This window comes from Pinus tabuliformis, chromosome 9, assembly GCF_031772625.1.
Source record: "Pinus tabuliformis cultivar Carrire ecotype Pingquan chromosome 9, CPIR1, whole genome shotgun sequence".
In the NCBI taxonomy this organism is placed as follows: domain Eukaryota; kingdom Viridiplantae; phylum Streptophyta; class Pinopsida; order Pinales; family Pinaceae; genus Pinus; species Pinus tabuliformis.
The window spans coordinates 559,429,319-559,447,858 of NC_142307.1; the positions used below are offsets into that span (position 1 = coordinate 559,429,319).

The window sequence follows — 18,540 nt, forward strand, 5'->3', positions numbered from 1 at the left end:
ACATGCTGAGAAAATAAGAACTACTACGGACAAAGGCATGAAAGTTTTTATTTAATTTCATCGGAGAGACCTTAACAACTCTCGAGGATATCAAAGGGGTCAGATGCCACTTTAACGAAAAATAGTTTATGACTTGTGATCCTCAAATAGGAAAAATAAGAAAACAGTTTATGAATTGTGATCCACACATAGGAAAAATGGCACAGATACAAAAATAGTTTATAAGTTGTGATCGGATTATCCAGAAATCAAGAGAAATTTATCTTGGAGTTTCGGTGTTTCGAAATTAATCAATATATAAATAATATCATTTGCGTTTAAATATAAATAATATTATTTGTATTTAAATTTCTGGAGACATCGTGGAAGTGTCATTTATAAACTTGTAGTATTTAAGAAAGAAAATATAAATAATATGAAAGTAAGTCTTATCATCGATTTTAACTTCATAAACTTGTAATATTTAAGAAAAAAATATAAATAATATGAAAGTGTCTTATCACCAATTCTAACTTCTAAAATTTTAATAGTTAGAATTTATTTACAAATAGTGCCACTCATATCTAACCCTTGACTTCAAAATAAATCTATAATTTTTACAGAATTTATTATTTTTACAAATATTGCCGCCCATATCTAACCCTCGACTTCAAAATGAATCTATAATTTTTATAAGAAAAAAAATAGTTTAGGACCGGTGATCCTCATATAGGAAAAAGAAGAAAAACAGGTTATGAATTGTGATCCACACATAGGAAAAATGACAATAATAGTTTAGGACAAATTCTAAAAATGATCAAATAATAGGTTAGTGATCAGATTCTTTGGAAACCAAGAGAAATTAATCCCAGCCCTTGACTTCAAAATAAATCTGTAGAAAAAAAAAGAAGTCAGAAATGGTGGCTTTTCACTCCAATTAATAAAATGATATTCAAGTCTACGCACGCTCTTTTTTTTTGTTTGAAATGCCATACCAGCTGATCACGTCACCATCAATTGTAAGTTTCTGAAACTTGTTATATATACCATATAGATATGTTTGTATAGGGTCACACGCAGTCTCGTGATTTCTCTGAAGTCTAAACCCCATTGTGTTTTTAGGTTTTGCTGGAGAGCACTTGAGCGATGGAGGAAATTAGTGGTTTCTGGTACTATGTCATGATTTTCATGACATTATGGTTGGTCTTAAAGGTCATTAATATGTCAAGAAAGGGCGCAGGCAAGCTGCCTCCAGGGCCTCCCGGATGGCCCATTGTTGGGAATCTTCTCCAGCTCGGGGGGAAGCCCAACGAGTCTATGTATCGCCTTGCTGCAAAATACGGTCCTCTGATGACCCTTCAACTCGGAATGAGAACCACAGTTGTGGTTTCATCTCCGGCCATGGCCAAGGAAGTATTGAAGAACCATGACCAGATCTTTTCTGGACGCACTGTTATAGAAGCGGCCAAATGCCTCTCCTACAGCGACACTTCTTTGGTATGGAACAACTGCGGGCCTCGGTGGCGTATGCTTCGAAAATTCTGCAACACCGAGCTGTTTAGTGTGAAGAGACTGGAGGCCTTGCAGCATCTCAGAAGAGATCAGGTCTTTTCCACCATTCAATCCATTTTTGAGGATTCTATAAAGGCGAAGGGGGTGAATCTTGGGCACACTGCGTTTCTTACCAGTCTGAATCTGTTGGGCAACTTGATTTTTTCTCAAAATATTTTCGGACGGGACTCTCAGGCCGCTGAAGAATTCAAAGAAACGGTCACCAAAATGATGGTAACTGGGGGAAAGCCGAACCTGGCTGACTACTTTCCTTTTCTCCGAATTTTGGACCCTCAGGGGGTGAGCAGCGATGTAAGCAAGAATATTGCCATTGTATTTGAGCTGCTGGATCGATCCGTAGAGGCTCGCCTCCAGAGTAGAAGAGAGGGCAGAACTGATGACAGCGGTGGCAAGGCAAAAGACTTTCTGGACATGTTACTTGAATACAAAAGCGAGAGCGGAGAAACTTTCACCAAGAAAGACATTATCCCCTTTCTATATGTAAGTCTAATTCTTCACTATTGAAACCTATTTCTCTAATGGTGTAAGAGATATTTTCAACTTTTATCAGGTCAGACTCAATTTGCTGAAATTCTTGATGTGCAGGACATGTTCGTGGCGGGTAGTGAAACGAGCAGTGCCACAATTGAATGGGCAATGGCAGAGGCAATTCGAAATCCTCGCATAATGAAGAAAGCTCAAGCAGAATTGGATGAAGTAATCGGGACACGTAGAAGAGTTGAAGAAACTGACATCGATAGCCTGCCTTATCTTCATGCAGTTGTGAAAGAAACGTTTCGTTTGCACCCGCCAGCGCCTCTGCTGGTCCCTCACAGAGCAGAGAGCAGTTGTGAAGTAGCAGGGTACATGATACCCAAGGACACTCAGCTGCTGGTAAATGCTTGGGCCATAGGAAGAGACCCAACCATCTGGGATGAACCCCCAAAGTTCAAGCCTGAGAGATTTGTGGAGTCTGAGGTGGAATACAGGGGGCAAAACTTCGAACTGATTCCGTTTGGAGCAGGAAGAAGAATTTGCCCTGGGCTTCCTCTGGCTCATCGGATGGTTCACGTGGTCACAGCTTCTCTCCTCCACTCATTCAACTGGTCTCTCCCAGATGGCATCACAACAGACACCATGGACATGAGTGAGAGGTTCGGAATCACCCTGCAGAGAGCTTCTCCGTTAATTGCAATCCCCTCACTGCGCTTGCCCTCTCATCTCTTTAACGATCAGCATCACTAGTCAAACTTCATTCTCTCAACCAGTCCTCTATCCAACTATCATCATTTCTTTGCATGTAGATGTATGTATGTATGTCAGACCTTTCTTGCATATCATCATTTCCTTGCATGTAGACGTATGTATGTATATCAGGCCTTTCTTGCATATCATCCTTTCCTTGCATGTAGATGTATGTATGTGAGAGCTTTCTTGCATAATATAATATAATAGGAAAATAAAACAGTTAGTTTATGCTGTTACTCTGAGTAGCATAATTGTTAATGATGCAGTTATCCTATGCAGATATCAAATTCTATATGCAAGAAGTTATCTATGATAACAATAATGGGAAGTGATGTTTGTTTCTTGTTCCTCAAATATATCAATGTAGAAGCAATACTGACTATATTAAAAGAATGAAGGTAGCTCACTGTAATAATGTATGTCATGCTCATGTTGGTTTGTATATCTCAGAGGTTGAGTCATATCAATTAGCTAAATTGTTGGAATTCATCACCAATCTGATGTGATGAGTGATCCAAGAAGTTGACAATACCAAAATGAGTATCATGATTTTTAAACAATGCTAATATTTGTAGTAAAATTTTGAATTGAGGATGGGATTGTGCATACTTAGTTAAGGTTAGGAGATCAATAATGAATATTTATTTAATTATTAGAAAAGTAAGGATAATGTTAGTATTATTACAATATTATAAAATATGTTTTAAATGATATAGAATTAATATAGATTCATTTTAAGTACAGATCTAATAAGTTTAGAGGGATTAATGTTTTTTAAGTGCAATTTTTTTTTATAGCATAAAATATAATGTGTTATTTTTCAGAAGTATAAAAATATACATCTGATTCACACATATTTTTTACTTCTAATTATTTTACAACAATTTTTTTTAATTATAGTCGACATTATTTTTCTATTTAGAACATAGTTTTTTTTAGAGGGTATGGACAGATGGACAAACTTACACATCCCCTCATAATGGGTTGTAGAATAAGCCTCTCGGCTCAATAATTAATGATATTTTAAAATCATTTATATAAAATAATTAATAATAATTAAAAAACTTCTCAATAATTAATAATATTTTAAAATCGCCCATGGGGCTTTGGATTGACGATGAATGGATGCACTGTTAAGACATTCCTTGCGATAGACCATGGATGCTTAAGTAGTATTATATATATATATATATATATATATATATATATAATATTTTAAAATCATTTATATTAAATAATTAATAATAATTAAAAAAACTTTTATTTGGTTAAAGGGAAAAAATATCAAATTGAAAATCATTCCAGAGACTAAACAACAGAAAAAAATTAATTATTTAAAAAGTTTAATCAAAAGATTTTTCGACAGAAATCACATTATAATATTTTCTTAATATGAATCACAGAAATTTAAATTCAACAATAAAAAAGTTAAAAAAACCAAAAATAGTCTTTAAGATAATATGAAATTGAAAAGTTACTTCATTAAGATAAAAGAAAAAGCTATGAAAAGCGAAAGAGGATTCTAGAAAACAAGTGCTACATGCAGCCGGTAGTCCCTGCCGTAAGTGAATGGCCTCCCTCAAGCACAAATGAAGCCCTTTTCTGATTTGTGCACCATTTCTCGTGCTTTCGGCAAAGAAGCTAGCTGACATCAATTCATGTGGGTGTTGCGCAGTACGCCTTTAAGGTCCTTTAAATCCAGAGAGAAAACAGAGCTTTTCCTTTAAGGTGCTGTTGCAATTGTGTGACAATTGTTGCCGTTGCAAAATAGACGGGATCCGCAAGCACTAACTGGAACGAATTGTCCAAAACTAGTCGTTATTCGTTGATGTTCACTGACCACACCTGATTAATTGTCCAAAACTAGACGTTATTCGTTGATGCTCACTAACGACAGGTGATTAAGGGTGATTTCGCCATTACTCTTGTGCTGGTACCAGAAATCACAGCATGCTTGTCGGGTTATGTTCGGGTTTCACTTGTGCTCTTTGGGATGTTGATAATAGATAGCAAGGTCCTCGTAGGAAAACGGGCTAACTGTTCCATTCCATTACTCGCCGATGCCAATTCCCCATTTCATTTCTTCTGTTACCAGACAGGGGCATATGGCCGGCTGGCCCGAGCAGATTCCAGCTCTGTTTCAAAATTGATGGAAGGCACAAGAAATTTTGGGATCTTGGATGGTGATGGGGACAATTCCACTGTTCACAACCGGGAGGGAAGGATTCTTGTAATGGGAGATCTGGCCTGGCCAAGACACACGGAAGAGCCCGTCCATGTAGCAAAGACTCTGATGTGGTGGACGATCAACAGAGGAACTTCAAAACTTGTGAATGGAACAATGAGCGCTCTGGGACGAGCACGGTCATGTCTGAGGGCAAGAGGAAGAATATGTATTATAGGTTGCTTTCTGTGACCTCCACCGGAAACCCAAGCGGCGCAGATATAATTGTTAGATGGAAGAACTGTGAGTATCAGCAACAGCAACAACACAAGTCTGTTTTTGGGCAGATGAGATGCCATTCGGAGCGGGTGTTGAAGGGCATCCTGCCCGCACATGTGTTCGCCAAGATAAGAGTCAAAATCGTAACACCTCCTACAATGCCAAGGCAAATGATAGTGCCATACGAACTTGATAAGCTCAAGTATAGAATTCCCATTACTAATTGCATCAGTGAAAGATAAGTCCACCAATGGATGCTCTGTCCCATTGTGATTTGGATGAAGAAAGGCCACTTCCCCTGAACCCCATGTCAAACCGGGTTTTATTTCTAATAGAGTGATTTGGTCCCCTAACATTTCATTAGAGACATGTTTAAATGATACCTAAGGGAAGGATGCTCCAAGACAGTCATTGCCCACCTCAGAAGCATGCCTATTTAGTATATGCATACCCAACCATATCTAATATCCACGCATGGTTGAAGGAATTGTGTGACTGAAAGTTCAATTCACTACACAGATTTCTCAGGGGGTCAATGAAATGATCCAGCTATTCCAAACTCTTCTCTTCAATAAATTGAAAGAAGCAAATAGCTTGCTACAAGTGAAATTTAGAAGCAGGGCTGGTGCTGGATATTGTCCTATGGAGTGAATTGAAAGTGGATTGAATTATGGGAAAAATGGATTTTCATAGGATTCTATTCCAAACTTACTGAAAAGGTTTGCTTCTGTATTCACACTTGCAGACTCATTAGACTTCTGCATAATCAGATAAGAGTCAAAATCGTAGCCAAGAAAAGAACTATTGAGTACATACAGAAAATGATATAGAGAAGGCAATGTTGTAAAAAACTCCTTTTAAAAACATGTCAAAACAATTGTGAATGTTGTATTAAAAAAAATCAAAGGAGCTGCCATATACATATAAACTTTACAGTCAATATAGAAGTAAAATGGTCGAAAAACCTCTTGGATAATAAGTATACATGTCAACTGTCTAGATATTCAATTATACACTAAGAATAACAGAGGTTTTGCATAACTGAGTGTAAAGAAACCCCTTCAAGACGCAAGCCAATACTATCAATCGACTTGAAGCGTCATAGGTCCTGACATAAAACAACAATAAGATATCATGGAAATTTGCAAGTCTGAACAACCCTCGAATAAGTTATTAAACTCTAAATTGTTGGGACTACTGAAAACAGGTCGAAAGTAGCACCTGGAGGAAACAAGCACTTTGTATAAGGATGAGAGGCCCTCGAGAAGATTAGAAAACTCGCCCAAGAACCAGTCAGGAAATTTACCTGCAGAAAAATATTCACCACACTGGTGGAATCAATTAGTTTGTTCTAGGCATGCAACTAAAAAAAACATTTGCTGGAGTTAATTTTGTAAACAAAAAGCCCCACTTACTTATGTCGGACCTCCCGTCGCCGTGTTGCTCTGCATTTAGCAAAGGGTGTCAGTGTACTGCAGTCACCCTCAACACAACCACCGAAGACTTTAACTGAAAAGAAGGTAGTGTGTCCGCTCATGGAGAGGCAAAGACCATACTTGGAATTAACAACAGAACTTGATGCCTACCGGGTTATCAGATTCCGAACGTAGGTCCCCCGGGGCGGTTCAATTAGTCTCATCCCAGACCGTCGACAAGGTATTGAGCTTTTTTGCCTTTGATAAATTTTTTTGGTGTTTTTGTGCATTCTACTCAAATGTGAAGTTCACCATTGTTTTCTTTTAAGCAAGATTATGGGTTGCAAAACCATCTTCTACCAGCAAACTCTCTCTAAACTTAACATCAATAACAACACATCTAACAAATACAAGTGCTCAAACCATTCAACATTTTTTGAATAATGTATACTCAACCTCACTGTTTTGAATACCTATTATAATCATAAAATTAATTTTGAATTGTAGCTCTCATCCATTCCATACTCTAACGAATTAAAATGCTTACATATTGGTATACATAATGATATAGCAAAATGAGAGGCTATGAATTTGACAACATATATTGACATCTTCCTTTTCATATACAATCTTCTTTCATATCTATATTTAATTCAATTCAATCTTTTTGTCATTGAATTGATATTGTGAACATAAGCATTATCGCAACAGTGAAATATGCATCTTAAAATAGCTTCTAAATATATTAAATCTCCTTCACTTCTTCGAATGAAGATTTTAAGTTATAATCCTATATAATCTCCTTCCTTTCTTACAAGGAAGATTTAAGAAGCTTCCCAGCTTCCTGCTTTGAATTCTGCATGGTTGCTCTAGGAACATTCATACATATCTACCACATGGAGGGGATGGGAACTATTGAGAAAATGCATGCTAACTTTATGGGGTACTGGTTGCTTTGATATCCTTGTTTGATCTGTTATACTTCATATGGCTCTTGACAAGCTGGCCTGCAGCCAATGCAGACATGAGAGACAGCTCTCCAGCCAAAACAGCTCCTGCAACTATTTTGGCCAAGCGTTGGGAATTGGCCCCAGGGGATTGCATGTTTGCTCCTTTGACTCCCAGCAGATTCAAACAAGCGGTTTGTGATGCCAACTGTGTTCCTCCTCCTATGGTTCCCACCTGCAATAAATGGATACAAATATGTCCACAATCAGAACAATGGGAAGGGGTTTGAGGGGGAGTAACCATTTTCTCTCAGATCCTCAAAAATAGTTTAGCTATCGAAACAAAGTCCAGAGATTAGAGAAAGAAAATACCACAAATGTTTTTCTTTAGGCATGAACAGTGTTGGACAAATGTAAAAGGCAAGCCATTGATAAGTGTTCTTGCTATGTCTGTTAGTGGTCCCATCTTTCTAGCTGCACATGATTACTCAGACAAGTTCAAGACCGCTATCAACATTGCAGAAGCATTACTTGAAACAATTGAGCGTATTGGCCCATACAATGTCATCCAAGTCATCACTGATAATGCTCCTAATTGTAAGGCAGCGGGAGCAATTATTGAGGATAAATACCCGAACATATTTTGGTCTGGATGTTTGGTTCACACATTGAACCTTCTGTTGCATGATATTGTCAAAAACAAAAATGAACAATACCAATGGATTGGTGATTTGTACAAGAAAGGAAAACAAATGATAAAATTTATTACAAATCATAGCAATACCCATGGCCTTTTCCGCAGTCACTCGAGATTGGAGTTGCTGAAGATTGCGAAGACTAGATTTGGTAGCTATTATCTCACCTTCAGGCGCCTTTTGAAGGTAAGAGAGGCATTAGCTAGCATGGTATCAAATCCACATTGGCAGGTGTTAAAGGAAAGGGCTACAAATGTAGCTGACATGGCAGGTTTTGAAACGGTTGAGGAGGCCACTCTTGATGGGCAGTTTTGAACAACTGTGAGGCAGGTATTGGATTTCACCAAGCCAATTTATCACATGATTCGGTTTGCAGATACAGACAAACCAGTGATTGGCGAGGTGTATGAGCAAATGGATACCATGTTGGGGGAAATAAAAGACATTGTTCATAATAAAGATCCCAACTTGTACAAACTGATTCATGATTGTGTGTGAACGGTGGAATAGGCTTAACCTTCCAGTACATTGCTTGGCGTATATCCTTACGCCAAAATACTACTCTACATCTTGGTTGGGCCAACCTGCAGCAGGGGGTGGGGTTAGGACCAAACCCCATTTAGATCAAGAGGTAACTAAAGGATATCTGGAAGCATTAGAAAAGTTGGTGCCTGACAGGGAGGAATGTGCAGCTGTGCGCCTTGAAATAGGCAGATACTTCAGTGGCACTGGTTTGTATGGTAACTTCCATGCAATGGACGACAAAGATAAATTTGATTCTCACATGGTGGGAAACATATGGCGGCCACGGACTTTTGCCAAAATTGGCAAAAAAAGTTCTTTCACAGGTTGTAAATTCTTCTTCTGCAGAGAGGTGTTGGAGCACCTACAATTATATACATAATGTGAAAAGAAATAGACTCAACGAAAACCGAGCAGAAAGCTTGGTTTATGTGCACTGCAACTTGAGGTTGTTGAGCCATTACTGTGATCGGGCTAATGAAGATCCCACATATAAAATTTGGGACAATCACCCTGAGGACGACAATTTGGAGGATGGCATTGTACATATTGAAGAACTAGAAGAGGAGCTTGTACGGGATGAAAATGAAGCAGCTGCAGCAGCCATGCCACCTCCACCTCCACCATCCAGTAGCAGTGCTCGAAGCCCGAGTCTTGTTCCATTGTTGTCGCCACCTCCATCGACACCCTCGCGTGGAGGTTCTAGTTCTGGTCGTCGGTCTGTGCGGGAGACTCCTAGAAGACCACCACGACCTGCTTATACTCCTGGAGACTCTCGTGGCAAGGGCCACTTGTAGATTTACAGTTTACTTGTCTTTTTTAGTTTCTATTAGACTTTAGTTTTCATAACTGTTGAGTTTTGAGTCCTTGACTCTTGACTCTTTCATATCATTATGACATTATGATATTTTTTGTAAACATTATATCACTGTGACAATGAAAATTTGAAGTTTGAAGTTGGGCCTTGGCAATTATAACTCATTGGTAATGATTGTGAATTATGAATATGATGCTTTGTGAAAGACTAAAGTTGTTTCATTTCATCTCATTATTCATGTTTCATTTTATAAATTTTTAACATTTCATATCATGTTAACAGTTAGAAGTTAGGACTTAGAAATATCTTCGATATTACTTCTTGTAATGGTTAAACTTGGCTTACAAGTACAACTTTGGTGATCAATGATGATAAATGTTATTGAATTTTCAATTCTGAAAGCTTGAAGTTGAAACTTTAATATTGAATTTGATGAATCATGATTTATAAGACTCAATATGTTGCAGTTGTAATATGTATTTTACTAACTTGTGGACATGGTTGATGACGATTATAATTTCTAGATGATTGATGTGATATGGTTCAATGATCAATTTATGTTTTTTATGTCTATTTCATCATTCTACATGTTTTTGTTGACATATATGTATCAAAAATTAAAAAATATAAAAAATATATATATTTTTAAAAAATTGCTCCAGGATTCGCTCCCAAACCGGGAGCTTCTGAAAATGGTCGCTCCCGCTCCCGCTTCCACTCCCGCTCCCGCTCCCAAGTAACATTGGGCATGAAAGTAATCATGGAGATTACTTACCTCAATACAAGGCATTGTGACTGATACATGCAGATCCCTGCCACCATTGGAAGTCTCCATCATCGTAATGCAATGAGAGCTCTCAATGTTTTGGGCAGGATCTTGACCAGTTGCAATAAATACAGCAGAGACAATATTGGATGCATGGGCATTGAAGCCCCCTATGGCACCTGCTAGTGCAGACCCAGTTAAGTTCTTGAGCATGTTCAGTTCCAGCAAAGCTGGAACAGTAGTCTTCAAGACCTTGCTAACAACTGCCTCAGTGATGATAGCCTCACACACTACTGATTTCCCACGCCCTTCAATCCAGTTCACAGCTGTGGGTTTCTTGTCTGCACAGAAATTACCTGACCACAAACCAAAAATTTGACATTAAAACAAAAAGCCCATGGCAGCAAAACCCAGAAAATGACCACTGAATTGAGAACCAAGAGTAAACAAAACCCAAAACAGAGATGACCCAAAAGTCGAATACCAATCAGAATTGCGTAGACAGACTCACCAGAAACACTGATAACATCCATGTCGGGAAACTCATTCTGAAGGAAATCTAAAACATTCTGCACACCCTTGGACACCATATTCATCCCCATGGCATCCCCAGTGAAGCAAGAAAACCCTGTACCGTTCCTCTCAGGATAAGATGGATACCGCAGCTCTCCTGCAGGATCCATTCCCACTTGAATTTCCTGTATCATGGGACAGATTGCACACATGTTAGACAGATTTTTTACCCTGGGTTCAGATTATGGGCTTTGACAGCAACCAAAAGATAACAGTTCAAACAACTCTCAGACAGATAGACAGCAGGCATTAGGGCCAATCCTATTTGAAGAAAAAGAAAGCATGGTGATAACAAGCAGGATTTATACAGATCAGGTGATCAGGTAGTTTGGACATAAAAGACTCAATTGATATGATATGTAATATGTGTAGCATGCAAAACACCTACATGACAGTCTTGGCTTCTTCTTCTAACAAGTTGGACATAGGTTAAAACATTTTTAACATAAATGTGTTTGCATATATGTAAGCATGAAAGCAAATAAGGGAAGAAAATGTTAAAATCCTTCAAATAAGGCAGCACATGGAGCAGACAGTTTTAATACTAATACTGAAATCTTTCACCCTACAACACTAATATGGAACAATCTCCATTCGTTTGTTCACACTAGATAGAAGCCTCATAATATCTTCAGAAACTGGAGATATCAAAAGAGATTAGATCAAGAAAATTACTTCTAAGCAATTGGACCAAAATCTGTATGGATACATAGAAAAGAATCCCTCTGATAATAAAAGCTGCGGCCAAAATAAGTTATGGCATTTTCAGCCTAATGATATGTCTTGTACCAAATTAGTTTGGTCATGGTAAATTGCAATTGTTCATAAACCATCATATGTGGCCAGATGGAAAAGAATCCCTCTGATCAACCCTCTGATCATTAAAGTTGCGCTAAATACAAATACCCCAGTCATCCAATTTATATGCCAGGATTGTGCACTAGCATATGCAACCTCTGTACTAGGGACAGTCTATATCCGACCTCTCTGTTAAAAATAGGCCGGGGTGTAAAGAGTAAGCAAAATCTTGTGGTAAAAATGAGGTTGGGGACAGGCATCTGTAGTAAAAAGGATGTCGGTTGTATGATATGAGGTTGGTGGCAAACAAATCAGTATGTTAATTCTCTGGTTAAAAAGAAGTGCAAACTCTATGGTTTAAAAGAGGTGCAACATTTCAGAGTGATATTTCAGAGTGGGCATGATAGGCCAAGTATATGCCCAAAAATTGAGGTGTTGGATATTTGGACGAGGCAAAATAGACAAGATAGTCATCAGGGTCTTGATTAGCTGGTAAAGTAGGGATGTTTCAAACATATAAAAGGTTTGAATCTCCCTGAGACAAGTTTGATGGGCGTGCAAATCTTGGGCAAGTTTGGTAGATAATCGCCCAGCTGCAGTCACAGGGATCCTTTTATTTGAGCTTGGATGGCAATATTTATCTTTGTGTGCACAACTAAGGTTTTGAATCTCCCATAGAGAAAGGTTTGGGAAGTTTGGATCTCCCATAGACAAGTTTTGCCCAACCGTGGGCAATCTTCAATCTTTCATTCTGCAAAATCTTCAATAAATTTGTCAGAATAACTACCCACAACTGCGACTGGGGTTCTGGAGTTCTCAGTTGCAGGGATATCTCAATTTAAGCTAGGATGTGGATCCTCCACTTCCTTTGAGTTTGTGATCCAGATCTCAATTTTAAATAGGATGTGGATTCTCCACATCCTTTGAGTTCATGATCCAGTGAATACCAAGGCACACTGAGATCGTCCAGGACAATTTAGCATAGAGTTAAGTTCGAGACATTGAGTTAATTTTGAACCTTGAGCAACTAATAAGAAAAGAGAGATTGTGGAAGACTAATCCCGAAGTGTTAAGTTCGAGACATGAGCAACTGATAAGAAAAGGGATAGTGAACAGAGTTAAATTTGAGGCCTATCACATAGTAACTGCACTTTCAATTAAAACACATATTTTCAAAGACTACTAAAGATCAAATAATGGAAAAAATAACAAGCAGGGTAGTAGCTCAAAATCAAAACCTAAAAATAGATTTCCATGAGATCGGACCTACTGCATTTATAAAAAGACAAGAAAATAAAAAACCAAGACATGCTGTCGGATCACAGATGTCAGAAAAGAACTAACACTGCAAAACTAATTAAGAGAATAAAAGGGAAGGAAGAAGCACTTGTCCCTAATACGATGTATTTCAAGAACTTACCACAATGGTTTGCCCCAAAAGATCCTTAAAATTCTCCTTGAAACTCCGCATGTAATCACCATAGCATTGAACAGGTGTCCTTCCCTTCAAAACTGGAAGATTATCACATCCCAACGAAATATACTCGTAGTTTCTCTTGCCCCACTGGTCCGTGTAGGCTAGATCATTATCATGGTTTATTTCTTCGACAACCCATTTTGGCAATGGAATACTGCACAATCACAAATCACAAAAACGTTCTAAATCATTCTAAGTTCTGAAACATTCTTAGGCATGAAAAACATGATTTCCACATTAATAAAATGGACAAGGAAACAATAGACTGTACAAATGGAAAATTTAGCTTTCATACTTGGCAGAATCCCCAACATTTCCTCCACACTGGTGGAATGACATCACAGCCTGGACTTTCAATCCATGTTTCTTGACCATTTCCAGCAGCTCTCTGCACCCAGACCAATTATACTGCCCTGGAGCTTCTTGTTCAACAAGACCCCACCAAACATCCACCATAACTCCCTCAACACCAGCACTCTTCAAGGCTTGAAGACTGGCATTCATAGCCTTCCGTCTATTGACCGTATTGTTATGGTTTATGCTATCCAGAGGGAGCATAACAAACACAGGGACCCCACCCGCTCCATGCTTTTTCACAGCATCCAGAGGCAAATCATGCAACTTTTCTTCAAAACTCTGCTCAATTTGGGCACCAACTCCGGCTTCCGCATCTGTGGCAGTGACAGCCTGAGTTTGAACCTCAAATGCCTGGCACGCCACCGACAAATCTGGCCGAAGCCCGTCATTTTGTCCTCTTGGGCTATGAACAGTCCTCCTCTACCATTCCTCGGCAGACGGAGAACTACATGGACTTACAGGGGGAGAAGAAACTTGCAATGAGTGCATATCAAAATCTACTTTAGGTCTCTGGGTTTTGCAATTAAGACCTGAAGAAGGCCTCCATTGAGCTGAAATATGCTTTCCAGCATCATCTAGGCAACAATCAGAAGACGTCTCGGAATACGAAAGCTTATCGGGGGATACCAATGAGCCAATTTGAGGAGGCATTCCTAAAGACATGATTGCAAATTTCGAGAATCACAAAACAAAATCTACTAAAAATAGCAAGGATTTATCCGAATCCAGTTAAAAACCACAATAACTGATCAAAACAGTATAAACAGATTTTAATCAAGCGGGGATTCAAACGTGGGTATGCACAAAACAATGAACCCAGCAGGGATTTCTTTGGGTGTCAGCGGATCAATAAACCCAACAGAAAGTTCTCTGCAGATACGCACAAAACAATCTAAGCAGCGGGAATTTATATCTGGATATACACAAGGGTTTTCTTTTAAAAATGAATACTGAATTGAAACCCTTGACAAGTTGGGGATTCAATCTGGACACAAAGAGCTAAATCTGATGACGACCCAAATGAATTTATGTTTAACAAAAAATACACAACAGGATTTCTATACAAAACACTATGGGAATTATTCAACAAACTGCACAGAACATTCAAACACACAGGGAAAACAGGGGAAATTGATTTCAGGACTATACAGAACTCCACACTGACTGCAATTTGAGAATGGAAAGCGAGAGACATCTGGCACTGGCTGCATGCAAGGCGCTCATGCAGGGCACGGAGAAGAACATGCACACCCTGAACATAAAACACATAAAACTTACGGTAAAATATTTTGTCCCCGCTGAAATAACATCGGGGCACGTGAAGCGTGGAATAAGACCTCCAATTCGCAACTTTGGTTATAAATTTTTTACACCGATATTTGCGGAGATAAACTTTGGTTAAACTTTGATAGTGCACAAATAGGCCTGGTTAATGTATGGTCAATCCGATCTCTCTGTTAAAAATAGGCCGGGTGTAAAGAGTAAGCAAAATCTTGTGGTAAAAATGAGGTTGGGGACAGGCATCTGTAGTAAAAAGGATGTCGGTTGTATGATATGAGGTTGGTGGCAAACAAATCAGTATGTTAATTCTCTGGTTAAAAAGAAGTGCAAACTCTATGGTTTAAAAGAGGTGCAACATTTCAGAGTGATATTTCAGAGTGGGCATGATAGGCCAAGTATATGCCCAAAAATTGAGATGTTGGATATTTGGACGAGGCAAAATAGACAAGATAGTCATCAGGGTCTTGATTAGCTGGTAAAGTAGGGATGTTTCAAACATATAAAAGGTTTGAATCTCCCTGAGACAAGTTTGATGGGCGTGCAAATCTTGGGCAAGTTTGGTAGATAATCGCCCAGCTGCAGTCACAGGGATCCTTTTATTTGAGCTTGGATGGCAATATTTATCTTTGTGTGCACAACTAAGGTTTTGAATCTCCCATAGAGAAAGGTTTGGGAAGTTTGGATCTCCCATAGACAAGTTTTGCCCAACCGTGGGCAATCTTCAATCTTTCATTCTGCAAAATCTTCAATAAATTTGTCAGAATAACTACCCACAACTGCGACTGGGGTTCTGGAGTTCTCAGTTGCAGGGATATCTCAATTTAAGCTAGGATGTGGATCCTCCACAACCTTTGAGTTCGTGATCCAGATCTCAATTTTAAATAGGATGTGGATTCTCCACATCCTTTGAGTTCGTGATCCAGTGAATACCAAGGCACACTGAGATCGTCCAGGCACACTGAGATCGTCCAGGACAATTTAGCATAGAGTTAAGTTCGAGACATGAGCAACTGATAAGAAAAGGGATAGTGAACAGAGTTAAATTTGAGGCCTATCACATAGTAACTGCACTTTCAATTAAAACACATATTTTCAAAGACTACTAAAGATCAAATAATGGAAAAAATAACAAGCAGGGTAGTAGCTCAAAATCAAAACCTAAAAATAGATTTCCATGAGATCGGACCTACTGCATTTATAAAAAGACAAGAAAATAAAAAACCAAGATATGCTGTCGGATCACAGATGTCAGAAAAGAACTAACACTGCAAAACTAATTAAGAGAATAAAAGGGAAGGAAGAAGCACTTGTCCCTAATACGACGTATTTCAAGAACTTACCACAATGGTTTGCCCCAAAAGATCCTTAAAATTCTCCTTGAAACTCCGCATGTAATCACCATAGCATTGAACAGGTGTCCTTCCCTTCAAAACTGGAAGATTATCACATCCCAACGAAATATACTCGTAGTTTCTCTTGCCCCACTGGTCCGTGTAGGCTAGATCATTATCATGGTTTATTTCTTCGACAACCCATTTTGGCAATGGAATACTGCACAATCACAAATCACAAAAACGTTCTAAATCATTCTAAGTTCTGAAACATTCTTAGGCATGAAAAACATGATTTCCACATTAATAAAATGGACAAGGAAACAATAGACTGTACAAATGGAAAATTTAGCTTTCATACTTGGCAGAATCCCCAACATTTCCTCCACACTGGTGGAATGACATTACAGCCTGGACTTTCAATCCATGTTTCTTGACCATTTCCAGCAGCTCTCCGCACCCAGACCAATTATACTGCCCTGGAGCCTCTTGTTCAACAAGACCCCACCAAACATCCACCATAACTCCCTCAACACCAGCACTCTTCAAGGCTTGAAGACTGGCATTCATAGCCTTCTGTCTATTGACCGTATTGTTATGGTTTATGCTATCCAGAGGGAGCATAACAAACACAGGGACCCCACCCGCTCCATGCTTTTTCACAGCATCCAGAGGCAAATCATGCAACTTTTCTTCAAAACTCTGCTCAATTTGGGCACCAACTCCGGCTTCCGCATCTGTGGCAGTGACAGCCTGAGTTTGAACCTCAAATGCCTGGCACGCCACCGACAAATCTGGCTGAAGCCCGTCATTTTGTCCTCTTGGGCTATGAACAGTCCTCCTCCACCATTCCTCGGCAGACGGAGAACTACATGGACTTACAGGGGGAGAAGAAACTTGCAATGAGTGCATATCAAAATCTACTTTAGGTCTCTGGGTTTTGCAATTAAGACCTGAAGAAGCCTCCATTGAGCTGATATATGCTTTCCAGCATCATCTAGGCAACAATCAGAAGACGTCTCGGAATACGAAAGCTTATCGGGGGATACCAATGAGCCAATTTGAGGAGGCATTCCTAAAGACATGATTGCGAATTTCGAGAATCACAAAACAAAATCTACTAAAAATAGCAAGGATTTATCCGAATCCAGTTAAAAACCACAATAACTGATCAAAACAGTATAAACAGATTTTAATCAAGCGGGGATTCAAACGTGGGTATGCACAAAACAATGAACCCAGCAGGGATTTCTTTGAGTGTCAGCGGGTCAATAAACCCAACAGAAAGTTCTTGCAGATACGCACAAGACAATCTAAGCAGCGGGAATTTATATCTGGATATACACAAGGGTTTTCTTTTGAAAATGAATACTGAATTGAAACCCTTGAACCCTTGACAAGTTGGGGATTCAATCTGGACACAAAGAGCTAAATCTGATGACGACCCAAATGAATTTATGTTTAACAAAAAATACACAACAGGATTTCTATACAAAACACTATGGGAATCATTCAACAAACTGCACAGAACATTCAAACACACAGGGAAAACAGGGGAAATTGATTTCAGGGCTATACAGAACTCCACACCGACTGCAATTTGAGAATGGAAAGCGAGAGACATCTGGCACTGGCTGCATGCACGCGCTCATGCAGGGCACGGAGAAGAACATGCACACGTTGAACATAAAACATAAAACTACTTATCGTAAAATATTTTTTTTGAGAGAGAAAATTCATATATGACCGCAGCCTTCAGGATTACAATATGGCGGAAGCCAGTCAGAATACAGCCGAAGCCAGGCAAAATGTGACCGAAGCCAGGCAGATACGACAGAGCTGTCACAAATCCGAAGGGGAACCTCCGAACTCGGCTGGGGTGCGAAAGCCATTGGGGTGCGAAAGCCATCCGCCCCAGCCGTCTAATCATGTACGCTGGGTGCAAATGGTAAAATATTTTGTCCGCACTGAAATAACATAAATAACATCGGGGCACGTGAAGCCTGCAATAAGACCTCCAATTTGTAACTTTGGTTATAAATTTCTTACACCGATTTTTGCAGAAATAAATTTTGGTTAAACTTTGATAGTGCACAAATTTTTTGGTCAAAGAACCGGTTAATGTATGGTCAACGATCGATCGCTATTTGTCCCAGGCAGCGACTAATAATATTATGCAACAACACATAATAAAAATAAAAATAAGTTCAAAATAAATCTTAAGTAATATGTGAAGCTTAAAAATCTATAAAAATTTTATTATTTAGTAGTATGTTTTTACGATTATTGGTTAACAACTATAAAACAAAGATTATAAATAAATAGTTCAAAGAATTAATG

General features: G+C 38.8%; 3 protein-coding genes across 3 annotated transcripts; 1 reads left to right on the top strand and 2 right to left on the bottom strand.

The window, feature by feature from the left end:
• Positions 1–1,033: 1,033 nt before the first annotated feature.
• LOC149149734 (geraniol 8-hydroxylase-like) lies at positions 1,034–3,202 on the top strand. Its single transcript, XM_089440004.1, has 2 exons — positions 1,034–2,031; positions 2,137–3,202. The coding sequence occupies exons 1-2, from the start codon at positions 1,126–1,128 to the stop codon at positions 2,773–2,775; spliced, it is 1,545 nt and encodes a 514-aa protein (XP_089296130.1). The 5' UTR covers positions 1,034–1,125; the 3' UTR covers positions 2,776–3,202.
• A 3,713-nt stretch (positions 3,203–6,915) lies between these two features.
• LOC149149735 (3-hydroxy-3-methylglutaryl-coenzyme A reductase 1-like) lies at positions 6,916–13,789 on the bottom strand. The gene is made up of 5 exons (XM_089441061.1): positions 13,527–13,789; positions 13,175–13,385; positions 10,895–11,081; positions 10,393–10,739; positions 6,916–7,818 (listed from the first exon to the last, which is right to left on the bottom strand). The coding sequence occupies exons 1-5, from the start codon at positions 13,787–13,789 to the stop codon at positions 7,573–7,575; spliced, it is 1,254 nt and encodes a 417-aa protein (XP_089297187.1). The 3' UTR covers positions 6,916–7,572.
• On the bottom strand, positions 13,691–17,903 carry LOC149149736 (beta-amylase 1, chloroplastic-like). The gene is made up of 3 exons (XM_089441062.1): positions 16,562–17,903; positions 16,210–16,420; positions 13,691–14,241 (listed from the first exon to the last, which is right to left on the bottom strand). The coding sequence occupies exons 1-3, from the start codon at positions 17,167–17,169 to the stop codon at positions 14,164–14,166; spliced, it is 897 nt and encodes a 298-aa protein (XP_089297188.1). The 5' UTR covers positions 17,170–17,903; the 3' UTR covers positions 13,691–14,163.
• Between the last annotated feature and the right edge of the window lie 637 nt (positions 17,904–18,540).

Excerpts from the sequence above, each read along its gene's own strand:
- LOC149149734 (XM_089440004.1), top strand. The coding sequence starts at position 1,126 with ATGGAGGAAATTAGTGGTTTCTGGTACTATGTCATGATTTTCATGACA. Across the intron at positions 2,032-2,136 it reads ACATTATCCCCTTTCTATAT|GACATGTTCGTGGCGGGTAG; the intron begins GTAAGTCTAATT and ends CTTGATGTGCAG.
- LOC149149735 (XM_089441061.1), bottom strand. The coding sequence starts at position 13,789 with ATGCTCCCTCTGGATAGCATAAACCATAACAATACGGTCAATAGACGG. Across the intron at positions 13,386-13,526 it reads AATGTTGGGGATTCTGCCAA|TATTCCATTGCCAAAATGGG; the intron begins GTATGAAAGCTA and ends GTGATTGTGCAG. Across the intron at positions 7,819-10,392 it reads TCACAATGCCTTGTATTGAG|GTGGGAACCATAGGAGGAGG; the intron begins GTAAGTAATCTC and ends CATTTATTGCAG.
- LOC149149736 (XM_089441062.1), bottom strand. The coding sequence starts at position 17,169 with ATGGAGGCTTCTTCAGGTCTTAATTGCAAAACCCAGAGACCTAAAGTA. Across the intron at positions 16,421-16,561 it reads AATGTTGGGGATTCTGCCAA|TATTCCATTGCCAAAATGGG; the intron begins GTATGAAAGCTA and ends GTGATTGTGCAG. Across the intron at positions 14,242-16,209 it reads TTTTGGGGCAAACCATTGTG|GAATGCCTCCTCAAATTGGC; the intron begins GTAAGTTCTTGA and ends TCATGTCTTTAG.